General features: G+C 43.8%; 1 protein-coding gene across 2 annotated transcripts in view; it reads right to left on the bottom strand.

The window, feature by feature from the left end:
* The window catches only part of PDCD11 (programmed cell death 11), a 55,726-nt gene that overhangs the window by 15,355 nt on the left and 15,189 nt on the right, over positions 1–25,182 (bottom strand). For both annotated transcript variants that reach the window (XM_004473987.5, XM_004473988.5), the window contains exons 5-20: positions 24,953–25,114; positions 23,161–23,284; positions 22,073–22,254; positions 15,762–15,869; positions 14,959–15,165; positions 14,194–14,318; positions 13,951–14,011; positions 9,178–9,324; positions 7,565–7,816; positions 6,486–6,626; positions 5,800–5,994; positions 4,502–4,672; positions 3,971–4,190; positions 2,674–2,823; positions 2,113–2,228; positions 193–734 (exon numbers count right to left, since the gene is read on the bottom strand). In XM_004473987.5, coding sequence (XP_004474044.2) covers positions 193–734; positions 2,113–2,228; positions 2,674–2,823; positions 3,971–4,190; positions 4,502–4,672; positions 5,800–5,994; positions 6,486–6,626; positions 7,565–7,816; positions 9,178–9,324; positions 13,951–14,011; positions 14,194–14,318; positions 14,959–15,165; positions 15,762–15,869; positions 22,073–22,254; positions 23,161–23,284; positions 24,953–25,114 — 2,903 coding nt within the window. The remainder of the gene's footprint in view (positions 1–192; positions 735–2,112; positions 2,229–2,673; positions 2,824–3,970; positions 4,191–4,501; positions 4,673–5,799; positions 5,995–6,485; positions 6,627–7,564; positions 7,817–9,177; positions 9,325–13,950; positions 14,012–14,193; positions 14,319–14,958; positions 15,166–15,761; positions 15,870–22,072; positions 22,255–23,160; positions 23,285–24,952; positions 25,115–25,182) is intronic.

Genomic DNA, 25,182 nt, shown 5'->3' with positions numbered 1-25,182 from the left:
GAACCCTGTATTTTTGCATGTTTTTTTGGTAAACCCACAACTTCTCTAGTAAAAAAAAAGTGAGAGAAACTGACTTACACTCACTTGTTTGGGACTTGTCAATGTTCCCTTTTCCTTCTCCCACAACTATAACAATCTCCTCTCAAAGCCCTAGGTTGACCGACTCACACCTATCCCCCAAAGCCTCCATACTTGAATGTCTTCATGTCTCGGCCTCCAATCACGCGGGCAGTGACTGTCTTCCCAACTTTCAGCTTCACAGTAGGAGAGGTGCCCACTGGAACGTCATCTAGAATGTGGGAGGCATGGATACAGCCAATGACGCCATCTTCCAGGGTCACAACCACATGGGTGGCCTTAATGGACTTGACGGTGCCTGTGACCATGTCCCCAATGGACAGTGTGTGCTTCTTTATAGCCCCTACAACCAGAGCTGGATCCACTTCCTCATCCTCGTCCACAGTCTCAGACTCCTTCCGGGTCTGCCCCATGGTCCTCTTAGCAGCTGGCCCCTCGACAGCCAAAAGAAGACCAGTCATTCCTGGTTCTGTGGTCTTGAGGGTTAGGGAGACACCCTGTCCCACGTGCAACTTCTCCGAGTCAAAGCGGAAGGTGTCGTTGAGGTGAGAGGTCAGGGAAAAAGCTGCTAGGTGGCCAGTCTCTACCAAGGAGGCAATGGCAAAGGACTCCTCCAAGTGCTGCACAATCGCCTGGTGTTCACTGCCTCTCTTCAGCTGGAAAACAGAAAATCCACTTTCTCAACTTTCCTTAGCGAGCATGGTCACTCGTTCAGTGCCACCATGAGAAGGATGGGGGTGGGAAAAAACCCTAGAGTCCAGGGGCCCAAGGCTGGTCTGAGCTCTAACAAACCAGCTTTTACTCCCTGGACCCTGCTTTCCTCTTCTGTTCACAAAACTAAAGACTCAGAAATTGAAGTTATTTAGGTGATTCTCAATGCCCAGCAAGGTGGCTCCTAACAGCTTTAAGACACTACGATTCCTTTTTTTTTCCCCCAGGAGGTACCAGGGATTGAACCTTGGACCTCATACATAGGAAGCAGGTGCTTAACCACTGAGCTATACCTGCTCCCCAAGACACTAAGATTCTAAGTCCCTTAGTCTTGGTAGCTATCCACCCAGTTCATTTACCCTTCCCATCATTCAGCAAACTGAGTAATTACTCAAAACTTACCACATGCAAGGCACCTGGCCTGTCTCTCTCCCAAATCCAAACTGCTCATACCCTGATATGTACAAGCTTCACCTGAATTATAAAATGACCTGCTAAGAAACTTAGTGAGGGGTAATATTGTTTTCTATGCTCTCGTTGTCTCTTAAAAGTCACTCTTAAAATTTTAAGCAACTAGAGGTTAAGGATTTTATCTATACAATTTTCTGTACTATACCCTACGCAAAGAGGTGCTTAATATGCACTTAATAAGTGCTTAATAAGCTTTAGACAATGACCAAATATATATATGTCAATCAGAGGAAAATACTACGAGTTTTGAGATTTCCCTAAACTCATTTTCATGTCACAAGGAAGTGTGAAAGGAGGCAGGACAGGAGAGAATGGGGAGGAGCAGACTGGAGGGCAGAACTACCCAGACCTGTTTTGTTTCATTCAGGCAGCATTTAATTAAAATTTTAAAAAAAATTTTTTTTAAGTTTCCAACATTTATAAATCAGGAGATTTCAAGTAAAATCCAAATTCTGTCTTTAAAAATCAAAGACATAGCAACACTAGACCCAGTTATTCCCACCTGACAACAACCTGACAGAGCGGAATAGTCTCTGCCTCTTGCAGACAGGCACGCAATTTCTAGTTGTGAGAGTCCTAATCCTACCAATTCCTAGGTCACCTGGCCCACTCACTCATTTATCTTACCTGTTGGCCCTAAAGGGTGACCACATAATTTATCATCTGAACCAGAGTGAAAGTCAGTGCTATTAAAAACTACTCCAGCACAAGAGACAAACACTGGGAAAGTCTGGACAAATCCATTTTCCCTTGCCAAATGGGAATCTGAGTTAAAGCTCCCGAGCTCTGTGTGTGGTTTTGAAGAGGAGGGTAACGTGAAACCATGGAAATGCAGGTCACGAGCAAGCTTACCTTTTTAGCTTTCCTATTCACCAAGTCGTGGCAAAGGGAAACATGTACTTCCAACTTTAACGTATCAACACTTAATATTACAGCTGTCTTTTTCTGTCCAGGTTCCACCTCCTGCCCTGCAGTGCAGAACCAAACACAGCCATGATCACCATACAGAGCAGGGTGAAGGGAGGACAGCACCTCTCCTGGTTAAGGTGCTACCTCCAGGAGCCCTGCCCACTCTCAGGCCCAAGAAAAGAAAGAGGACCTATGTCCTGGGTCTCTATGGCCAAACCTAGGGAAACAAAAGGTCTACCTCCCATAGCTCAAGTTCAGGTGGGTTCTAATGTATGACATATACAAAACTAAATTTATCCAATTATAACAATAATAGGATTTTTACCTAAAACACCTTTAGCACGTCTTGATTTGAATTTATGCAAAGTATGCATGCCAAAAATTGCTACTGCATCAAATCATTTACCCTAGGCATTTGGAAATTCTGCATCCAGAAGAGGAGCCAACAGGCAAAGGATTTCCCCCACCAACCTCAATGGGTGATGCAAAGCCTGCCGCACTCACCTGCCCGGTGGTATCTGCTGGCTCTAAGGACCAGGTCGGGCACTGGGCCCCCACTGAACACCACAGAGCCATCTTCTAACACCTCCTGCACCTCTAGGTCAAGGACCATTCCGGGATTCATCTCAGCCAGAGTTTGGATCAATACAGAGTCTGCCGGAGACCCAAAGAAAACAAGGATTCATAAGATTTAACACTCTTACCCCTCTTTTTCTCTGGAATTGTATTGCCACCACATATGACAATGGAGCATCAGAACCACTGTCAAGGTAAAATTATTTTTGCAAAACTGCCCAGTATCCATGAAAACTCTTGTCAGAAGAAAAGAGACCTGTGTCCCTTGCTAATTACACATGGCCACATTTCATGAAAAAAGCCCACAAGTATCAGAAGGACAAGCATTACATTGATTTCTGAATTTTCATTCTTTTTGTTTGGAATTTACCCTCACAAGTCTCTTGATCCCAAATCCCATTAGGGTTCCAACAATACAACATGGTTCAAAGTCTAAGAGGGTCAGAATAACAACCCCTCATGAAGTTTATCTTCCAATACCTACCCGTTAAATAAAGGAATGAAAAGTGAAGAGGTGAAATAATTTATAACAAATGCCAAACTGAGGCCATAAAACTAAGAGAGACAGATTCTGGTTGGGGGTGGCGGGTCATGCAAGGAGGACTTCTGGGATGCAGGTAATGATATTCATATTCATCTGGGCAGTAGTTAAACAGGGGTGTTCAATTTATGATTTGTGCACTTCATGGATGTCACGCTTCCATTAAAAAAAAGTTTAACAAAAATCTGTTTTGGGGAAGCGGATGTGCCTCAAGCAACTGAGCTCCTGCCTAATACATAGGAGGTCCCAGGTTCAATTCCCGGTGCCTCCTGAAAAAGAGGAACAAGACAGCAAGCTGGCATGATAGGTAGGCATAGCGAGCTGAAACAATAAGATGATGCAACAAGGATACACAAAGAGGACAGACAATGAGAGCACAACAAAGCAGGGAGATGAGGTGGCTCAGGCAATTGAGTGCTCTCTCCCACATGGGAGGTCCCAGGTTCAATTCCTGGTGCCTCCTAAAGAGAAGACAAGCAGACACAGAGAGCAGACAGTGAGTGCAAACAACGAGGGGATGAGTAATAAATAAAAAAATCTTAAAAAAAAAAATCTGTTTTATCTTGGGAAGGTCGGCAACTCATCCCATTAACAGGCAGTCATAAATCACAACCCACACTCCCCACCCCAACCCTCATCCTTTGCCGTCCCAGCTCCACCACACAAGGCCCCCAGGCTCCCCACCTCGGTTGCTCATGAGGCTGCGCACGCCCTGCAGTTCCTCCAGGCACTGGCTCAGGAGAAGCAGGCTGGTGGTAGACAAGTCTCCCAGGGTGCAGTCCGACAGCCGCAGGGACAGCAGCATCCGCTGCTTCTCCTCGTCCACGTTGGTCACCTTTGCAACCACCGTCTGTCCCTCAACAAAGTGGTCACTTGTGGAGGTCACAAATTTATCACTCATGATCTGAGGGGAAGAGTAGGAAGAAAATCGAGAAAGGTAAGAAGTCTCCATGAAGGCCACCCACATAAGGTGCCCAGAAAAGTGTATGCTGATGGGAAAGGGCTGTGGTACCCAGGTAGGTCTCCCTAGTATTTGCTCAGTACAGCTCTACTCCCAAGGGCACCAGCCAAGAAGGCACATTTGCCAAATGGTGTGTCTTTCAAAGTACTGAAGTATCCTGCTCCTTCCCATCAACCCTCAGATTCCATGACCCTATTCTCACTCTTCAAAGGGCCCTGAGCAGAGTGCGCCCCTGTGCATGGAACTGAACTTACGGCTTTGGGAGCCAGTCCACTGAGACCTGAGGGGAACTGGATGAACACACCATAGTCCTTGATGCTCTTCACAAAGCCAATGAGCAGCATTCCAGGATGGATTTCTGAGAAGTTCTTTGGATCCTGGCCACCTTCTACTGTGGAGACCAAGGCTGGTTTCCTACAAAGGAGCTAGTGGCACTTCATCAAGGAATGTTTCAGGAAGGGCAGATGGAATATTCATCTCCTTTCCCCACTCTACAACTTCTGCTACTAAAGGAACTCAGTGTGGTCCACATACCAGCAGCACCAGCAGAATCCAGAATTTGTTAGAAACGCAAAATTTTGAGCACCCCAGACCTACTGAATTAGAAATTCTGGGAATGAAGCCGAGCAATGTGTTTTATCAAGCCCTCTAGGTGATTCTGATGAACACTAAAGTTTCAGAATCACCACTGTATTCCTTTCCTTTTTTTTAACTCTTCTCCAGATTACTAGAACGGACCAAAATGGAAATGGCTCATCCCTGTGGTTTGGCAGCTGGCTTGGTCCTCCACTGTTGCCATCTTCACACTAATCAATCCCATTTCACCTCTTCTACCTATCTATACTCTGAGATTTTATTTCACCTTCTGTGAGAAAAGAGGCAGCATCTCTTACAAAGCACCATGCAAAATCAAAGGGAATATTCCTGAGTTCCATATTCTTAAGAGAGGGACAAAGGGGAAAGAGGATGGACGCTACCTCATTAATTGTTCCAAGTCAAGGGACAAGCACTGACCATCCCAGGAAAGCTAGAGGTGCATGGGGAACATCCTACTGGGCCTTGCACACCACACCACCTCTTCCTCAACACCCAGCACAGGAGCTCCTCCTGGACTACCACCTACCCCAACTGTGTCTCTTCCGGACCACCAGCATCTGCTAGCAGCATGTCTTCAATCCTGCTCTTACTTTCCACCAGGGAAGTAGAATGGAAAGTGTAGTCTTGGTCACTGGTTTGGTTTTTTGTTGTTTTTTTTTTTAATTAGACACATTGTGAGCTTACAAAACAATCATGCATAATGCACAGAATTCCCATACATCACCCCTCCACCAACACCTTACATTGTTGTGGGACATTTATTACAGATTATGAAAGTATATGATCAGACTATTACCATTATACTGGTTTGTTTTTTTGTGAGTTTTTCTGAGATCAAATGACTTTTTTCCCCATTGGGTTTCCAAGTAAGAGCAGAACCAGATCCAAAATTTCCCACCTGAGGGTCCATGACTCCCCCACTGTTCACTGTTCCACTGATACGAGTAAAGGATACAACACGTCCTTCAAACCGACTTAGACAAAGGACTCTGTGGAGGATGTCACCTGCCTGGAGCCAGTGGTACAAGAGAGGGCCGTTGGCAATGTGGTCTGATAGATGAGTGGTGGGAAGGAAAGCAGGTGTGTTGTGGGGCAGGACAGCCACCTCCAGCCCGTCTTTGGTCTTATCTAAAACCTTCACATCCACCAACTGCCCAGGAAAGAAAAAGACAAGAAACAACACCTGTCTTGAGCTGGAAGCAACCTAACATGAATCAGGCAGAGTTCAGAGGCATCAACTTCCAGCACTGGTGATCATCACTGAGAGGCCAAGGTCAGAGAAGCAGCTTATAAAACAATCCACCCACCTCCCAGCACACATACACATGGCTCACTCACACCAAGTCCCACTTCTGGGCTCATCATCACTACTCTCCTGAGTCCCTCTACCACATGCATCCCAGAGGAAAGACAGTCTTGCAGGCTGGCCTTAGGGACCAGAGAGGAAAGAGGGCAGCAGCAGTACAGAACTCTCCTTTCCTGGACAGCTTCCATTTGGTCTGGCACCCAGGAAAGAACATATATGGGGTCTTCTCTAAAGAACACTTCTATCTTCCCCCTCCATGGGCTCCACCCACGTGTCAGTGGCACCCTGCTCTGCCACTGTAAAATAAAATGACTTGTCTGGAGATGTCCAAGTACCTGCCCAACGTTAATGGCTCTTCCTTTCTTCTGACTCTGTCTCACACTTTCTTTGTTTGGTTTTGAATCACTCGACAGCTTGAAGGATAAGAGCATCCTCTCTTTAGATGGTTCACAGTTCAGCACCGCAACCTTCACCACCTGGTGAGAAACCCACACATGCTTGGCTAATTCCTCCCCAGCAGGCCTTTCAGGCCCTGAAGTATGGGGCCCTGCACCAGCACCACAGAGGCCTTGAGAGATCCACCAAGAACCTGGACCAGGGAAACGGACTTGGCATCCGTCTACCAAATGGGAGGTCCACGGTTCAAACTCCGGGCCTCCTTGACCCGTGTGGAGCTGGCCCATGTGCAGTGCTGATGCGCACAAGGAGTGCCGCGCCACACAGGGGTGTCCCCCGCGTAGGGGAGCCCCACGCGCAAGGAGTGCGCCCTGTAAGGAGATCCGCCCAGAGCGCAAGAAAGTGCAGCCTGCCCGGGAATGGCGCTGCCCACACTTCCCGTGCCGCTGATGACAACAGAAGCGGACAAAGAAACAAGACACAGCAAACAGACACAGAGAACAGACAACCGGGGGAGAGGGGAGAATTAAATAAATAATCTTTAAAAAAAAAAAGAACCTGGACCAAATCAGAAGGGAATAAGAAGCAGCAAGGTACTGGAGCTACTCAAAACCCTCAAGTCAGCCCCTCAGATGAAAGAAAGACATGAATAAATTTTTTGGTACAACACAGCTTTTAAAAATTCTGTTTCCTAAACAGACCCAGACTCACTGGTACTACAGCATTGCCCCCTGTGGTGACAGTGGCCTCAGCCCAATTTCTGATGTGAGGAACACCCAGTTTTTATAGGGAGAGACTGATTACTTCCAGGTTATGAGCCTGAGTCAATTACTTTGTCAGCTTCCAGTGGACCCACCTGAGGGCTTCTGTTTTGGCCCCCATGTCCTGCACTTAGCTGGTTCAGGCCTACTGCCCCACGTGTCGTTCTTTGTTCCCTTAAAAAGCAGCCCTCCTCCTATTCCTTCAAATCTGTTCATGGGATCACCAAGGATAGGGGCCTGTCCCGTGCAAGGGTTACCTGGCCAGGATAAAACACACTGTCCGGGTCAGGGATATATTCCGTACTGAGTTCATGCTTGGGGACCAGGCCCTGCACATCGTTGTAGAACTTCACAATGCAGCCACAGTCCTTGACCCTGATGATGAAGCCATGAGTCTGCAGACAGGGCTTGGCATCAGCATAGCAGGTAATGGCAGGCAGTTTGGACTGTACCAGGGTTTTTTTCAGGGTCAGCATCAGCTTCTTGGCTTCTGGGTCACAAAGCAAAACCTAGGGAAGGGATACTGGCCATTATCAAGTTATGCATGATCAAGAGATCCACTGAGCTGGACTCTGCGGCCTCTGAGCCCAAAGGCTATAGTTCATTCCCTAAGAACCTGCTGCGGTCTTTTTCCCTGAGAATAATATCAGTGGCAGATCCTCCCCATTTCCTAATGGATGAAAACCTAGGGAATATTAATCAACATTTCAAATACACTTCCTCTAGGAAGTTACTATGAACTTCCTCCTCTTGGCCCTGCAACAACATTCGTTATCTCATGATACCTCCACAGTGTCCTGGGCTGCGGTTAGCTACAACAGTGCCTTAGCACCCTGTCAGATAACCTTGGCTCCTAGTCTAATTGAATATTGAATGGCTGAACCAAATCCTTCCTAGTTCTGTCCTTTCTTAGCTATAAACTAAGAGATCCAGCCACCTTCTCATCCCTTGAAAGGTCACTCCTTCAGGGCAGAGAAACCCCTCTAATTCTAACCCCAATATCACTGCTACAAAATTTTGCACCAATGAAAATCAATACCTTTTGCCAATTCAATAATAATGAAATAAAGTAAAAATCATACCAAGTCCCATGCAAAGCACTTTACATTACCACATTTAACTTCACAACCTATGAAGCAACTCTTGGGATTTAAACCTTTATTATAAAGCATCCACATTTTGGTAGCTTTGCTTAGACTATTTCTAGACCTGGAATATATTCACTGCTCCTCTCCAACCTTCCAAATCCTACTCATCTTTTCTAGTTCAGGTCCACCTCTGCCAAAAATCTAGAAGGCATAATGTCATATAGAGCTGAATTTGAAAAAACTGGTTCAGCCATTTACTAGCTATATGACCTTGGGCAAGATACCTGGCTTCTCTAAGCTTTTATTTCCTCACCTGCAAATTGAAGAAAATAGAACAAACTTCAGAAGAGTTTTTTTTTTAAAAAGTTTAAATGACATAATGTAGGTCATGTGCCTAGCATAGCAAATGGCACAGAGTACATGTTCCATAGTAGTCACTGCTGAGATCCTAAGTGACTCTTGCTGCCCCAGCCCTCTCACCTCCCCTTTCTGAGATAAGACCATAGCATACAGCCTGCACCAAACCATAAGGCAAAAGGTCACATGAGCTTACTCTCTCTCCACATATGGATATGATGACTCCAAGTATACTACAAGATTCCCAAGGGCAGGAACCCAGTGTTCTCTCCCCAATACCTGGCATAGCACTGAACAAACTGCAGGTATCAAGTGCTCATTTTGTTGCCAAAGGTAGAAATGTCAGCTGAGTACTGCTCTCCTCCCAATCTAGCCAAAACCCCAGTAAGAGAGGAGCCCTTGTCTGGCCCCTTCCGGAGACTTACCCGGCACTTGACCTCATCACCAATGTGGTATTTCTTCTCTGGATTCTTCATCAGGATGTCAGCCAGGTGCATGGAAGGTACCAGGCCTCTGATTTGCTCATCCACTTTTACCAGCATCCCATATGGTTTAATAGTGTGTACTGTACCCTAGGGAATCCAAAGAAAAGATGCCACAATGCATCAAGAACGGTCTTTCAGGAGTGGATGTGGCTCAGGCAGTTGGGCACCACATGGGAGGCTCCAGTTTGGGTTCCCGGTGCCTCCTAAGGAAGACAAACAAACAACAAGCAGGATCGAGCAAAAATAAGCAGACAAGAAAAAAAAAAAGAGCAGACAATGAGCAAAACAAGCACAGGCAGTGAGCAAAAATAAATGAACAGGGAGAACCAGCAAGATGGCAGCAGAGTAAGGAGCTCCTAGAGTAAGCTCCTGCTACAGGGCAGTTAGTAAACACCCAGACCTATCTAGAACTAGCTGAAGCACCAGGAGACCAGAGAGCATCCTGTCACATCATCAAAGGAATGGATAGAGGAGACTGCCCATCTGCAGAGAAAACTCGTAAGTAGAGCACTCCACACCACAGAGGCCGGTGCCCATCCTCCAGCGGAGGCGCAAGCCACCTTGGGAGGTGTTTCGTGGCGGGAATTGAAAGTTCCACTTCACAAAAATGAGGAAGAGATGGTTGGGCACCAACTTCAGCTACTGATGAGTAAATTCAGCAGGCTAAAGTATAAATCTGAGAACAGCTAAAGTTTGAGCCTGTCCGAGTCAGAAAGAGGCTAATAGCCACCATCTTTACTCTGTGCCTGGCACAAGAGGAAGTGAGGCGGACTGAAAATCACAGTGCTGGTGGGGACTGCCTTCTTTCCATCCAGGTCAGACTGCAACTCTAGCCTAGGCCCCAGTGCCACCTCCAGCAGGGAGGAAGCTGGGGGGACCTGTGCCAGCCTCTCAGGGAAATTACTGGCCAAGCCACGGAGGCCAGGGATATCCTAATCCGCAGCACAAGCTGCCCCAGGGACTATTCTGTGACTGGAATAAGAAGCTCCATTTCCCAAAAACAGGAGAGAACTAGAGAGTTGGCTGCCAATTTCGGCTATTGATTGGTAGACTCGGCTAGCTAAGATATAACCCTGGGAATAGCTGGGGTGTGAATCTGTCCAAGTTGGAAAGGGATGGTGGCAGCCATTTTGACCCCGGCCCCAGCCTGAGGGAAAGCGAAGACCAAAAATCACAGTGATGGTAGGAACTGGTTTCTTTCACCCAGATCAGCCTGCAGCCCTAGCCTAGGCTTCAGCCCTGACTCTGGCAGGGAGGAGGCTGGTGGTCCCTGCACCAGCCTATCCAGGTAACTGCAAGTACATTTGGCTGGCACCAACTGAATAATTGGAAGTCTACCAGGGAAACTGTGGTCATCTTGGACCTGCACTGCATAGATTGTTGCCCACTACAGCTCCATCCCCACCCCAGACAGGGGAGAAAGGGGCATGAATCTTCATCAGTCTCTCTGTACGACAGTCTAGGCCTGCATGATTTGGATTATTCCACACAGCTGTGACTCTGTCCCTACTCCTGGCAAAGGAAAAAGGTGGAAGAAGCTTCATGGGTCTCTGGCATAATGAGGGCAGTTTGAGCCTCCACAGCTTATAGCACCAACTACATGCTTCGCTCCTATTACACAACCAGCATGGAAGGGCAAGAAGCCCTAAACTAAAAAGAAAAATCACACCCAGAATAAATACTCTAGTAAGCCAGATGCCAAACACCAACAAAAAACTACAATCCACACCAAGAAACAGGAAGCTATGGCTCAGTTAAAAAATAAGATAAGTCTCCAGATGACATTAAGGAGTTGAGACAACTAATCATAGATGTTCAAACAAATCTCCTTAATAAATTCAATGAGATGGCTGAAGAAATTAAGGATATTAAGAAGACACTGGATGAGCACAAAGAAGGATTTGAATGCATATATAGAAAAATAGCAGATCTTACAGGAATGAAAGGTGCAATAAATGGAATTAAAAAAACATTGGAATCATATAATAGCAGATTTGAGGAGGCAGAAGAAAGGATTGGTGAGCTTGAAGAAATGACCTCTGAAAGTGAACAAAAGAACAGATAAAGAAAAGAATGGAAAAAATTGAACAAGGTCTCAGGGAATTAAATGACAGCAAAAGGCATGCAAATATACGTGTCATGGGTATCCCAGAAGAAGAAAAGGGGCAGAAAGAAGAAATAATGGTAGAACATTTCCCAACCCTATCGAAGGACATAGATACCCATGTCCAAGAGGCACAATGTACTCCCACTGGAAAGATTGGAATAGACCAACTCCAAGACACACATTCATCAGAATGTCAAATGCCAAAGACAAAGAGAATTCTGAGAGCAGCAAGAGAAAAGCAATGCATAACACATAAGGGATACCCAATAAGATTAAGTGCTGATTTCTCACCAGAAACCATGGAGGCAAGAAGACAGTAGTCTGATATATTTAAGATACTACAAGAGAAAAACTTCTAACCAAGAATCTTATATCCAGCAAGACTGTCTTTCAAAAATGAGGATGAGATTAGAATATTCACAGATAAACAGAAACTGAGAATTTCTAAGCAAGAGACCAGATCTTCAGGAAATCCTAAAGGGTGTGCTAGAGCCTGAAAAGAAAAGACAGGAAAGAGAGGCCTGAAAAAGTTGAGAAATGAAGATTCTATCAGTAAAAGTATCTAAAAGTGTCAAAAGAGTGATGAAAATAAAATATGACAGATAAAACTCAAATAGTCAGGAATAAACTTAACCAATGATGTAAAGCACTTGTATTCAAAAAACTGCAACTCAATGTTAAAAGAAATCAAAAAAGGCCTAAATAATTGGAAGAATATTCCATGCTTATGGATTGCAAGATTAAATATCATTAAGATATCAATTCGACTCAAATTGATATACAGATTCAATGCAATCCCGATAAAAATTCCACTAGCATTGAAAAAAAAAAAAATTTGAAAACACGATCATCAAATCTATTTGGAAGGGTAAAGGGTCCTGAAATAAATAAATAAATAAAAGAGGGAAGCGGATTTGGCTCAAAAGATAAGAGTATCTGCCTACCACATGAGGTCGAGGTTCAAACTCACAGCCTCCTGACCCGTGTGATGAGAGGGCCCACACGCAGTGCTAATGCACGCAAGGAGTGCCATGCCGCATGGGGTGTCCCCTGCGTAGGGGAGCACCACATGCAAGGAGTATGCCCCATAAGGAGAGCCGCCCGGCACAAAAAAAGCACAGTCTGCCCACAAGTGGTGCCACACACGGAGAACTGACGCAGCCAGATAACGCAACAAAAGAGACACAGATTCCCAGTGCCGCTGACAAGAATATAGACTATAAGCAAACACAGAAGAACACACAGCAAATGGAAACAGAGAGCAGAAAACTGGCAGGGGAGGTTGGGAAGGGGAGAGAAATTAATGCAAAATAAAATCTTTTAAAAAATAAAATAAAATAAAATAGAGAGAGAGAGAAAATAAATAAATAAAAGAACAGAGAGTGGATATGGCTCAAGCAGCTGGGCACTCACCTCCCACATGGGAGGTCCTGGGTTCAGTTCCTGGTGCCTCCTAAAGAAGAAACAAGCAGACAACAAGCAAACAAACAAACCAAAAAAAAAGCAGACAACAAGCAAAAACAAGCAAAACAGAAGGAGCCATCTGGGGGGGAGTGAGGGGAAGAATGGTCATTCTTTCACCTCATACACTAAAGCATGTCCTACCTCTCCTTCAAAATTCACCTTCCTAGGTTAACTATGCCTGTTATTACAGCTCTCATATGGACAAAATACACAAACCACACTAATTTAGATTTCTAAGATTTATGGGAACCTCCACAACTTCTTATGTAAGCATTTACTTTCTGCTTGCCTTACAAGTCTGTATATTCCCAAAGGAAGGGACTTTGTCTCCCTAAAAATGAATACTACATACAGGGAAGCGGATTTGGTCCAACGGATAGGGCGTCTGCCTACCACATGGGAAGTCCAAGGTTCAAACCCAGGGCCTCCTGACCTGTGTCATGGATGAGCTGACCCACACACAGTGCTGATGCGCGTAAGAAGTGCCGTGCCATGCAGGGCTGCCCCCGCGTAGGGAAGCCCCATGCGCAAGGATTGCGCCCCATAAGGAGAGCCTCCCACACGAAAAAAGTGTAGCCTGCCCAGGAATGGAGCCACACACATGGAGAGCTAACGCAGCAAGATGACACAACAAAAAGAGACACAGATTCTGGATGCCGCCGACACAAGCGGACACAGAAGAACACACAGCAAACTGATAAAGAGCGGACAACTGGGGGGTGGGGTTGGGGAGGGGACAGAAATAAATAAAAAATAAATCTTTAAAAAAAAATATTACATACAAAGGGGAAATGCTCAATTAGGGCTAAATGGTTAGACACGAGAAGGACGTTTCTCACTAATATTCCCATGTAGTTAGATTAACATAGAACTTTTGACCTAGCCTAATTACAATCATGAAATCCCAGGATTTCTGATCTACTGCCTCTGTATATTTGGAAGGTGCTGGTAAAACCTTACCTTGAAATTAATTACAAGTTATACAAGGGAAGAAAGGGAAAGAAAGTCTAATCAGCAGGCAGAGAAGCAAGGAAGATGACTTTAAACATCTTAACAGGATGATTAAAGAGAAGACAGTGAGCTTGTGAGATGACAAATATCTGAAGATGGAGGAGTATATAATTATTTGCTTGAGGTCTTACCTTTACCACCTCCCCAGGTTTAATGTCATGGTATCTAAGGTACTGAGCTTCAATAACAGACCTAGGAATAAAGGAAAATACAAGATTAAATAAACTATGGCATTGGCTACCTAAAACTCAGGGCTCTCAAAACCATGCTGGTAAGAAAGGAAACCCTCACCAAGTAAGGCCAGAAGAAACTGTGAACATGCATTATGTGCTAGAGCACCTTTACACTCCCACAGGTATTAACCCCAAACTTACGTCCGCAGAGAGAGCAAGGCCATTTGATCCATTTGGCTGTAGTCGATAACTCTACACCTGTGAGTGTTCCCTGGCTTGAAGTTCTCAGGATTGAAGAAGTTCTTAGCATCGGAGAGATGGCTGAGCTACAAAGTACTGAGTGATTAAGGACAAGCCAGAGACAACAGATCCATGCCAATCAAACTTGAAAGTATACCAAATGACACAATACTTTATTCCCAACTATAAAAATGATACTTTGATTGCCTGCTAGAGTAACTCCTCTTAACTAACAAACATCACTTTTTGCCATTATAGAATCTCTCTAAGGTCAGAGAATAGTCTGGACCAATGGTTGGTAAACTGTGGCCAGCATGTATTTTTGTAAATATTTATCAGAACACAGGTATTCCCATTCATTTACATATTGTCGACAGGTGCCTTCATGCTTCAACAAGAGAACTGAATGGTTAGGATCAAGACTATATAGCCTGCAAGCCTAAGATAATTATTATCGGCTCTTTAAGAAAACTTTTGCCAAGCCCTGATCTAGAGCCCAACTCATTCTTATACCTACACCAAATAGGTATCAAACATGGCAGGCTGACTCTAAGGCATTCTAACATAACAGACATGGTTCTAGTCCCCTTGAACAGTCTGCTATGCTTGGGGACATATGAAAGTAGAAAAGTAATGCCAAGAGATTAAGTAAGCAGAAAAGGACCCAGGTATCCCCGAAGTCCTTCCAGTGATAAGATTGCTGATCAAACAAAGTAGCTTCCTTACCCGGGCATAAGCCAGAGCCCCATCCTTCAACTTGAAAGTGGCCCCTGCCTTGCCGAAATAGCCCTGCACAGGAGCATCATCCAGCACAGTTCCAAGGTACTGGCAGGAGAGCCGGGCAAGTGAGCGCCCAGGTTGCAGGAAGACAGGGCGCAGGCTCAACTGCACAACTCTGGTCCGAGGATGGATAGAGAGGATGCAGGCCCTTACCTAAACAAGGGGAAGGGCATAATGAGCAGAAGGTACTCAGAAGATAAGACACCCTAGAGCAGACCTTCTGAGTGCCCAGACTCTGCATGTGTATAAGTACTATATGTGTGTGTATCATGTCTATAAGTAGTAAAATTGGCTTGTACAAATAAGCAGCATGTGGAAAATTCAAACAAAATGTCTCTGAGGGACTGTATCTAACTAAATCAACTCTTATTCATGGACAGAAAATCATACCCTAGGGGAGCAGATGTAGCTCTAGTGGCTGAGGGCTTGTTTCCCATGTACAAGGTCCTGGGTTCAATCCCCAGGACCTCTTAAAAAAGGCAACAGATTCACAACCAAAAAAATCAAGCTAAATAGAAGAATACAAAGTAAAAACTAAAAGTTGCATTCTTTGTACCTGCTTTCTCTACTCTCAGTCCCCAGAGGTAACCATCGTTGTGTTCCTTCCAAAACACTTCCTATTCCCCCATCTCCGCTCTGTATACCCACACACATTCAGACTTAGGACCTGACCTGTAGCAAGCTGTGATATTGGGCAGTTGATTGGGACATAATCAGAATCAAGACAAAACTGGTACAACATTTCTTACTGGCTGGTTTGGGAAATAAGTTCCAGTCTTCTTGGGATCCAGGTGCATAAAATCCACCTGGCCCGTGAAGAATGAGAGGAAGTTTAGCGTAAGGCCAAATGGTGTCACCTAGAAATAAACAGAACAGCAAGTTAAAAAAAAAAAAAAAACAACTCTCCAAAGGACCCAGAAATGCAAGAGATGTTCAAAGTAGATTTACAAAGGCCAAACATTCAATGACATATAACTGTGTCTCTCCTCCCCAACTAACCTTTATCAATATTTCTTTCTATGAAATGAAGCAAAACAATTCTAAGCACTTGCTGTTTCTTTATTCAGTAAACTCCCACCCACCATAAGAGGATACGGTAATCCCCATAACCTCTAAGATTCTCCATGGGATGGAGGGCTCTTTGCAAATATATCTTAGGGAACTGCCAGCCTGACACCTAACTTGGACAATTTGTTTCCAATATGGTTATTGCCCAGACTACAAAGGTAAAACCTAAATGCATACAAAAGGGAGATACTAACCATGAGCATGCAATTCACCCCCATAGAGCCCCAAAAAGGCTGAGGAATTGGAAGTACCAAGGTCCTCAAAAGAAAGTAGTGAAGTTATTAATAGGGGAAGGGGGAAAAGGGGAAGGCAGTTGAGTATATGGGAGTCTCCTGTATTCAGTATGTGGCTTTTCTATAACCTATAACTTCTTTGAGGACAAAATGAAAAAAAAGTAAGACATTGGGGGAATAAAAGTAAGTATCACTGTACATGTAGGACAACAGAGCTTATAGTGATGAAAGGCCAAATTTATTAAAAAAATTGTTTAAATATATTTTCATTATCTTTTATTATCCCTCATTACTATTTTTTTAAATTTTTTGTATTTTATTTCTTATTTTTAAAACTATCATTATTTCATTTTCTTATTAATTGTATTGGGCTATTTTATGGGCTTCATTTTTGAAGAAGTTTTGGATCACGGAAGGGTTACAACTATGGTAGGGAAGGATCATTGGTGTGGAGTATCAGTGATGGGGAATACATGGGAGGAAACACACCTAGGCATACCTATAAGGCATATAAATGTATTCAAATGTTCATGGGGCAGTGTCATGGTGGCTGGTGATTCACACAGTAACTGAAAGAATATCAAATTCCCATCCTGGGGTGCTCTGCCACATTCTCCAACAGATCAGCAAGAATCCCCAAGTACAGGGGCAATGACTAGTGAAAAAGGATGGTCCACTGATGGGCCCTTGAAATTGAGGACTGTGCATATGAACGTTTGTTTACTCTTGAAATTGAAACTTAGCCTATCATTATAGGGTGCCTAAGACCTGCCTTCTGGAAGCCTCCTTGTTGCTCAAATGTGGCCTCTCTCTAAGCCTAACTCAGCATATAAATACATTACAATCCCCCCAGTGTGGGACATGACTCAAGAGGATGAGCCTCCCTGGCACTAAGGAATTACTACCAAGCACCAACTAGCAGTGCAACTGGAAAAAGATCTTGACTAAAAGGGAGAAAAGGTAAAGACAAATGGGTTTATATGGCTAAAAAACTTCAAAGTGAGTCGGGAGGTCATTCAGAGGTTCCGCTTATGCATTTCTCAGCAGGATCTCATTGACTGCCAAAGTAGATACCACCCCAAATAGCAGGGCTCCTGAGGGCTCCGGAGACATCCAGAAATTACAGTCAGGGTAGAGATTTCAGGAGTTTGGTGCCCTGCCAGTGGGCACTACTTTGTGTTTATGCTCCCCAGAGTGATAGAGTTGGACTCAATTGTGGTTTCCCTTCACATGGCTCTTCTATCCTTCTTTTTGAACCCATAATTAGTACTAGAGTTGGTAGGTGTATGTCTAAGAGACTTAAATCTTTGGGCTGTCCATGGGCCAGCTGGGTCCTGAATCTCAACAAAGTTGCAGCACCCAATCTCTAGTTCATTGGTCTCACTCAGGACAACTAACAAGGAGATGATGATGGACAACTACCATACCAAGGAACTGAGAGAGTCAACAACTACAAGCAAGAAAGTCCCATCCATTGGTCCTAGGGGATTGTAGACCCCTCTTCAATTAGAGGTGGAATGGATATCACCATCCCAGAATCCTCAGGATTGGGGAATGAACTATGGACTAAAGCAGATTTACTGGTATCCTACTATAGACTTATTGTGATTCTAGCAATTGAAGAAATTACATCTTTGATGTGGAGGCAGTAGCAGATGGAGGTTCTGAGAGCAGGGAGAGGGAAAAATAGGTGTAATACGGGGGCATTTTTGGGACTTGGAAATTGTCCTGAATGACATTGCCATGACAGATGCAAGCCATTATATATCCTGCAATAACCTACAAAATTGGGTGGGACAGAGTGTAAATTACAATGTAAACTTTAATCCACGCTTAGTGGCAATGCTCCAAAATGTGTTCATTAATTTGCAATGAACATACCACACAAATACAGGTTATTTTTAATGTAGGAAAGTGTAGGAGATGTGGGGAGCAGGGCATTTGGGAATCCCCTATATTTTTTATGTAATACTAATATACTTTAAGTATCTTTAAAAAAAAATTAAAATTTAAAAAATTTTAAAAAATAACTAGTAGTGAAATTTTAAAAAATAAAATAAATGCATGGAGATAAAAAATAAAAATAATGAAGTGACTGAACTCAGAGAAAGTGGTTGAAAGTCTGATTACAAGGTAGTCAAATCCCCAGCTCCTCTCCCTCACCCGACCACCTCTCTCACCTCCATAGATAATGGGAAATTTATTCTCTGGGAAAACTAACAGACTCAACACAAGAAGAATGCAGTGCTGGTCTGAAATGAGAATTAATTTAAATTCTGAATATTGTATAGGGAGATATCCCATCCCCTTTTCTTACCTAGCTCCTGGAATTTAGACAACGAGACTAATATCTCCTGGGTGAGATTAATAGATCCTTTCTAGAGAAATCTAACATGAAGAAGATCTAACATTTAAAGACTTCCCAGAGAAAAAAGCCCACTAGCACCTGAGCTCCTGATCACTTTATGGCAAAGTCAAAAAGCTCTATTGAATAACACAGACTTCCGATCAGTTTTTTAGTGCTTCACTCTTAACATGGCAGTCAAAACAAAAACTCAATAGAGAACTGGGAGTTAATGTTGAGAAACTCTTCCACAAAATAAAACATAGAAAAATACACATACACATCAAAACAAAGTCGAGAGGAAAATTAGAGAATTGACCCACGAAGTTCAACATCTTACTAACAAGAATTTCAAAAAAAAGAAAAGAGAATATTATACAAAAAATAATGTAATGGAGCTGCCCTGGATGGTGCTTCAGAGGTAATCACCGGACATTGTAAATCCTCACAGGGCCCACTGGATGGAATGGAGGAGAGTATGGGCCATGATGTGAACCATTGTCTATGAGGTGCAGAGGTGCCCAAAGATGTACTTACCAAATTCAATGGATGTGTCATGATGATGGGAACGAGTGTTGTTGGGGGGGGGAGAGGGGGGGTGGGGGGGTGGGGTTGAATGGGACCTCACATATATATTTTTAATGTAATATTATTACAAAGTCAATAAAAAAAAAATAAAATAAAATAAAAATAATGTAAGATATGATATGGAACTATATGCAGAATATACAAAGAACTCTTACAACTCAACAATAATGACAACCCAATTTAAAAATGGCCAAAAAGGGAGCAGTTGTAGCTCAATGGTTGAGCTCCTGCTCCCCATAAACAAGGTCCTAGGTTCAATCCTTGGGTACCTCCTAAAAAAAAAAAATCAGAATAGGTATTTCTCAAAAAAAAAAGCTAGACACATGGTAAGAAGGACATGAAGAGAAGTGGATTTGGCTCAATGGATAGAGCGTCTGCCTACCACATGGGAGGTCCAGGGTTCAAACCCAGGGTCTCCTGACCCATGTGATGAGCCGGCCCATGCACAGTGCTGATGTGTGCAAGGAGTGCCATGCCATGCAGGAGTATCCACCACATAGGGGAGCCCCATGCGCAAGGAGTACACCATGTAAGGAGAGCCGCCCAGCGTGAAAAAAGTACAGCCTGCCCAGGAGTGGTGCCACACACATGGAGAGCTAATGCAGCAAGATGACGCAACAAAAAGAGAAACAGATTCCCGGTGCCGCTGACAAGAATATAAGCGGACACAGAAGAACACACAACAAATGGACACAGAGGCAGACAACTGGGGGGGGGGGAGGTGAGGAAGGGGAGAGAAATAAATTTAAAAAAAGAAGGATATAAAAAGATGCTCAACATCATTAAGCATTAGAGAAATGAAAATCGTAACTGGGAAATACTAATTCACACCCACTGATAGCTACAATCAAAAGCAATAAAGACAAGATCCTTCAACTTTCTCAAAGAGATAAAAACATATAAAGGAAGAGAAATCAAAACAAAAGTTTTTTCCAACAGCAAGGGGCCAGATGACAATGGAACAATAACTTTAAAATCTGAGTTCTTTTTGACCTAGAAGTCTATACTTACCTTAACTACCAATCATATATGAGAGCAAAGTAAATATATTTTCAGATAAGCTAGGTGGGCAGAAAAGAGTTTTAACGTAACAGCACTGAGACTGTTATCCTTAGAAAGCCCTGCTTGCAAGGTTAGTCTTTAGCTGGCATGTGGGAATTTCGATTTTGGGAGGGTCTCATCATTCCCAGAACAGGTAAGAGTGGTTCGATTTGCCTAAACTATTTCTTGCAAATGATACTGTTTATGCTGAACACTCACTTTCCTTCTGGGAGTCTGCAATTTTGGTTCATGCTAGGCTAAGTGCTTACATGACTACCTCCTAAAAAAAACTCCTGGCATTGACTCTCAAATGAGCTTTCCTGGTAAACAATATTTCACACATGCTGTCATAACTCATTGCTGGAGGTACTAAACACATTCTGTATGACTCCTATGGGAAAAGTATTAGAAGCTTATGCCTGCCTGGTTTCCTCTGGACTTTACCCCATATGCCTTTCCCCTTTGTTGATTTTGCTTAGTATCCTCTACTATAATAAATCACAGCCACAAGTATGTATATATGCTAAGTGCTATGTGTTCTCCTAGCAAATCATGAAATCTCAGATGGTCTTAGGGGTCCCCAACACACTAGCTTAAGAAATTTCAAGAACTTTTCTGGAGAATGTACCCCACCCAAATGAAGGAATATACCAAAAAAAAGAGGAATACACAAAACCATAGAAGGTTCCAATTCAGGAGAGGGCAAGGGGATTCCCAGGAGGACAGAGAAGGGAAGTCCTAGAGTATCAGTTATGTAGGATCCTATAGACCAAACAGTCCAGACTGAAGTAGGATGACAGCAAAAGGGACTCCAGGTGGGAAAAAGAAGTAACTGATAGACATAGGAAGAAAAAGTGATAGGAAGAGAAGTTAGCAAATGATAAAAACAAAATTGATATCAACTCCTGAAAAAAAATCTGCTCAAAGAACCTATTACTGGGGAGCAGATGTGGCTCAAGCAGTTGGGCGCCCACCTCCCACATGGGAGGTCCCAGGTTCAGTTCCCAGTGTGTCCTAAAGAAGACAAGCTGATGGAATGAGCAGACTCAATGAACAGGGAGAAAATGTGGCTCGAGCAGTTGGGTACCCGCCTCCCACATGGGAGGTCCTAGGTTTGGTGCCGGGTGTCTGCCTGAAGAAGAGCAGAGACAATGCAACAAGCAGACAGACTAGGAAGCCATGGGGGAGCAGGAGGGAGGGAAAGAAACTTACCACCTAGTTCAGCAGTGAGTGCCTATGTATTCATATTAAGTTAAACACTGAATACTAACTTAACCAAAATTACAATATACCTATATTGGGAGGATGAGGGAGGAAAGGGAAAATTAAGAGAGCCAAATCTTCAACTACTTTAATAAGTTAAAACTCAGTGCCTGAAATCAATAAACAGAGATACCAGAAGGATATTATTTTGAAATAAGGAGGTAAATTTCAAAAGATCAGCTAAAAGAGTTAAATACGGGGGTTTTAGAGGGCTGTGAGTTCTTCATTATAAGCCTTTTAACACCAGTTGACCATTGAAGTCAGCACTGTCCAACAGATAAAATACAGGCCACACATGTAATTTTAAGTTTTCTAGTAGCCACATTTTTAAAACTACAAAGAAATAAGTGAAAATGATGGTAATAATATGGTTTTTCCTGATGTATCATTTCAACTTGCAGCACTACCACATTTCAAGTACTCAGTTACCACATGCAACTTAGTGGACAGTGCTAAGTGGACCCTATTAGACAGCACAGTTTTGGATTAGGTGCATACAGTACTTTAACAATGAAGGACTTACCTTCTGCACTTGGGCTTTGACCACCAGCCCTGGTAGCAAGTTATTAAGGGTCCAATTTTGCTCCTTAGTAGCAATGGCAGCTGACACCTCTGAATGGCCAATAGACAAGCTGACAACTCCTCCATTGCCTTTTACTTCTTCAATGACGCAATTCAGATACTGGCCCATCTTCAATTTAGCACCTGCAAGTTCAGCCCCAGGCCCAAAAAGAAAAATACCTCTATGAGGAGGGCTTTTTAACTTAGGCCCAAGCAATATCTGAAGAGATCTGTGGCCTGCCTAGTTACTATCTGTAGCAGTTTGATATAATTGATGAATTCCAAAAAGAAATATTGGATTATGCTTGTAATCTGATCTGTACCTGGACATGATTGAGTTATGATTAGGGCGTTGCATCCCCACCCCTTGGTGGGTGGGGACTCACAGATAAAAGGCATGGTGAAAAATAGAGTTGAAGATTTCTCATGTTAGAGTTTGATGCTGAAGACCTGGGAAGTCAGCACCAGGAAAGAAGGAAACTTGAACCCAGAGAAAAGCAAGCCCCAGGAATATAGGAACCCAGGAAGCCAGAATCCTCGCAGATGACATCAACCATCTTGCTCCAAATAGACTTTGGTGAGGGAAGTAACTTATGCTTTATGGCCTGGTATCTGTAAGCTCCTACCCGAAATAAATACCCTTTATAATGCCCCTTTGGCTGACTAATACACTAATATATTCTCCATATTCTCAGTCTCTAAGGGGCCAATTACAAAAAGGCAGTGAAGTTACCCTAACTGATCAGGAATCAACTACCCCACAAACGTATGAAAATCCTAAGAAGCCAGGAGAGGCCTTGGGGACTCACATTTCAGAGCAATCTTCTGGGTGAGAAAAACTGCAGAGTCCAGTCCATCAGATCTTCGCAAGACCCTGCCACTCCCCAGCACTTCACACATTTCCCCTTCCCTACCAGCTAAAAGTAATCACTGACTTTACCAAAGCCAGCATTCACCATTCCATAATTTCACTCAACAAAACAACATTTAAACATAAGCACCCCATGTTCCACCTCACTACTTCATACTGGTCCCTCTCCCCCCCCTCACCTTTGTTCTTCTGTCGGATGTACTCCTGGGCTTTCTGCAGTGGCAGAAAGGCTCTGGCCCCACTAACACCAATGTCCATTAGGTAGCCATGGTCTTCCAGGCTGGACACAGTGCTGGTGAGCAGCTGGGGAAAAGAGAAAGCATTCCCAAAAGTTCAAAAGTCAAAGGTAATGGGACTCACAACCAAACATCCATTACCAAATGTAAATGCTCCCACCATCCCTATCCCCACCATTACACCCCTGAACTCCTTTTAACTTTAAACCTGTCCCACTAGAGAACAGAAAAGGGGAAGACATCAACTTTAATTCAATGGTTCCCAGTGTGGAATGCTATACAGAGCTGAATAATGATGAGAGGGGTCTCTCCCTGGGAACGTTCAAAAGATAGGTATTTCACTTTCTATTACACAAAGCGGGATGAACGAGGTAGCCCTACAAAGTCATTCCCAGGCCCATGACTAGCTAGAGAATCCAGAACTACCCTTCTAGCATCTTCATTTCTTCTCTAAGCACCTCCAAGACGTCACAGAAAAATCTCACCAACCTCTTTACATATTATGAGAAGGAGTGTGGCATTCAAATCTGTGTGACATTTATTAGCTATTTGGTCTTTGGTAAGTCACTTAAATCCTTCTGAATCTGTTTTCTCAAATGTACAAGAGGCATAATATCTACCTGCCTTACAGGGTTGCTGTGAGAATTTTGTTAGATAAAATGCCTAAATCAGCACCCATCATATAGAAGAAGGTTCTCAACATTTGGGTTTACTTTTTTTTTTTTTAAGATTTATTTATTTATTTATTTCTCTCTCCTCCTGCCCCACCCCCAGTTGTCTGTTCTCTGTGTCTATTTGTTGCATTTTCTTCTTTGTCCACTTCTGTTGTTGTCAGTGGCACAGGAATCTGTTTCTTTTTGTTGCGCCATCTTATTGTGTCAGCTTTCCCTGTGTGCGGCACCATTCCCGGGCAGGCTGCACTTTCTTTTGTGCTGGGCGGCTCTCCTTACGGGGCACACTCCTTGCGCGTGGGGCTCCCCTACGCGGGGACACCCCTGCGTGGCACGGCACTCCTTGCACGCATTAGCACTGCGCATGGGCCAGCTCCACACGGGTCAAGGAGGCCCGGGGTTTGAACCGTGGACCTCCCATTTGGTAGACGGACGCCCTAACCACTGGGCCAAGTCTGCCGCCTGGGTTTACTTTTATTCCTTTTTCTGTCCAACTATTAGGGCCCTTCCCAAATCTCACTGATTCTAGCCAAACATTATAAGATCCTATCTATCTCCTTCCTCTTAATTACAATTGTACCAATATGAGGGTAGTTTGCTGTATTTTATGCCTACTGGACTTGGAGGCTTTGATCTAGAACTAATTTTTCCTGAATTTCCATAGGACTGAATATCCATCCACCAATACAACTGAAAGACTAATTGTCCTGTTTAAACTGTCTCCTACTCTCAGAAAGCAGCCCTCAAGCTTTCTACACAAACACAAGATGGCCTTTGAAAAGACTTAATCTGTGAAGAAGTCTTGGGAAGTGTACCTGGAGATATTTTTCTTTGCCACCAGTCAATCTTTAACTTGCTTTCCCCCTTTTCCTCTCCAAGTTGATGTGATATGGTTTAGGTTCAAGGCTGCAATATCCAATAAATACGTAGAACACTCTGTTGACCTCCCCTTTAGGAAAAGACTCACCACCATGTATGACAGGCTGAAAATAAAAAGTATACTAGGAGGAAGGAAAGGGAGAAGGCCTGTTGTCTGTTCCTCTTCCTTGACCCCAGATACATACCATGCCAGGCTTCAGGGCCTCAGCACTCAGCACACCATTGACATTTTTGGGGTTCAGAGACAGTTTGACACTCTTTTTGCCCCTCTCTGTGATGTCCAGACTGATCACCACACATCTCACCAGCATCCCAGGTGAGAAAAGCTCTTGTAAGCGTACCAGGTCCTGCATAACACAAATGAGAAGAACTGATAGATACGTGCCCTTTCCCTGAACCAAGAACCCTCTGCCCT

This window comes from Dasypus novemcinctus, chromosome 6 (genome assembly GCF_030445035.2).
Source record: "Dasypus novemcinctus isolate mDasNov1 chromosome 6, mDasNov1.1.hap2, whole genome shotgun sequence".
In the NCBI taxonomy this organism is placed as follows: Eukaryota; Metazoa; Chordata; class Mammalia; order Cingulata; family Dasypodidae; genus Dasypus; species Dasypus novemcinctus.
Note: the sequence above shows the minus strand (reverse complement) of the source record. Positions and strands in the feature narration are given on the sequence as shown.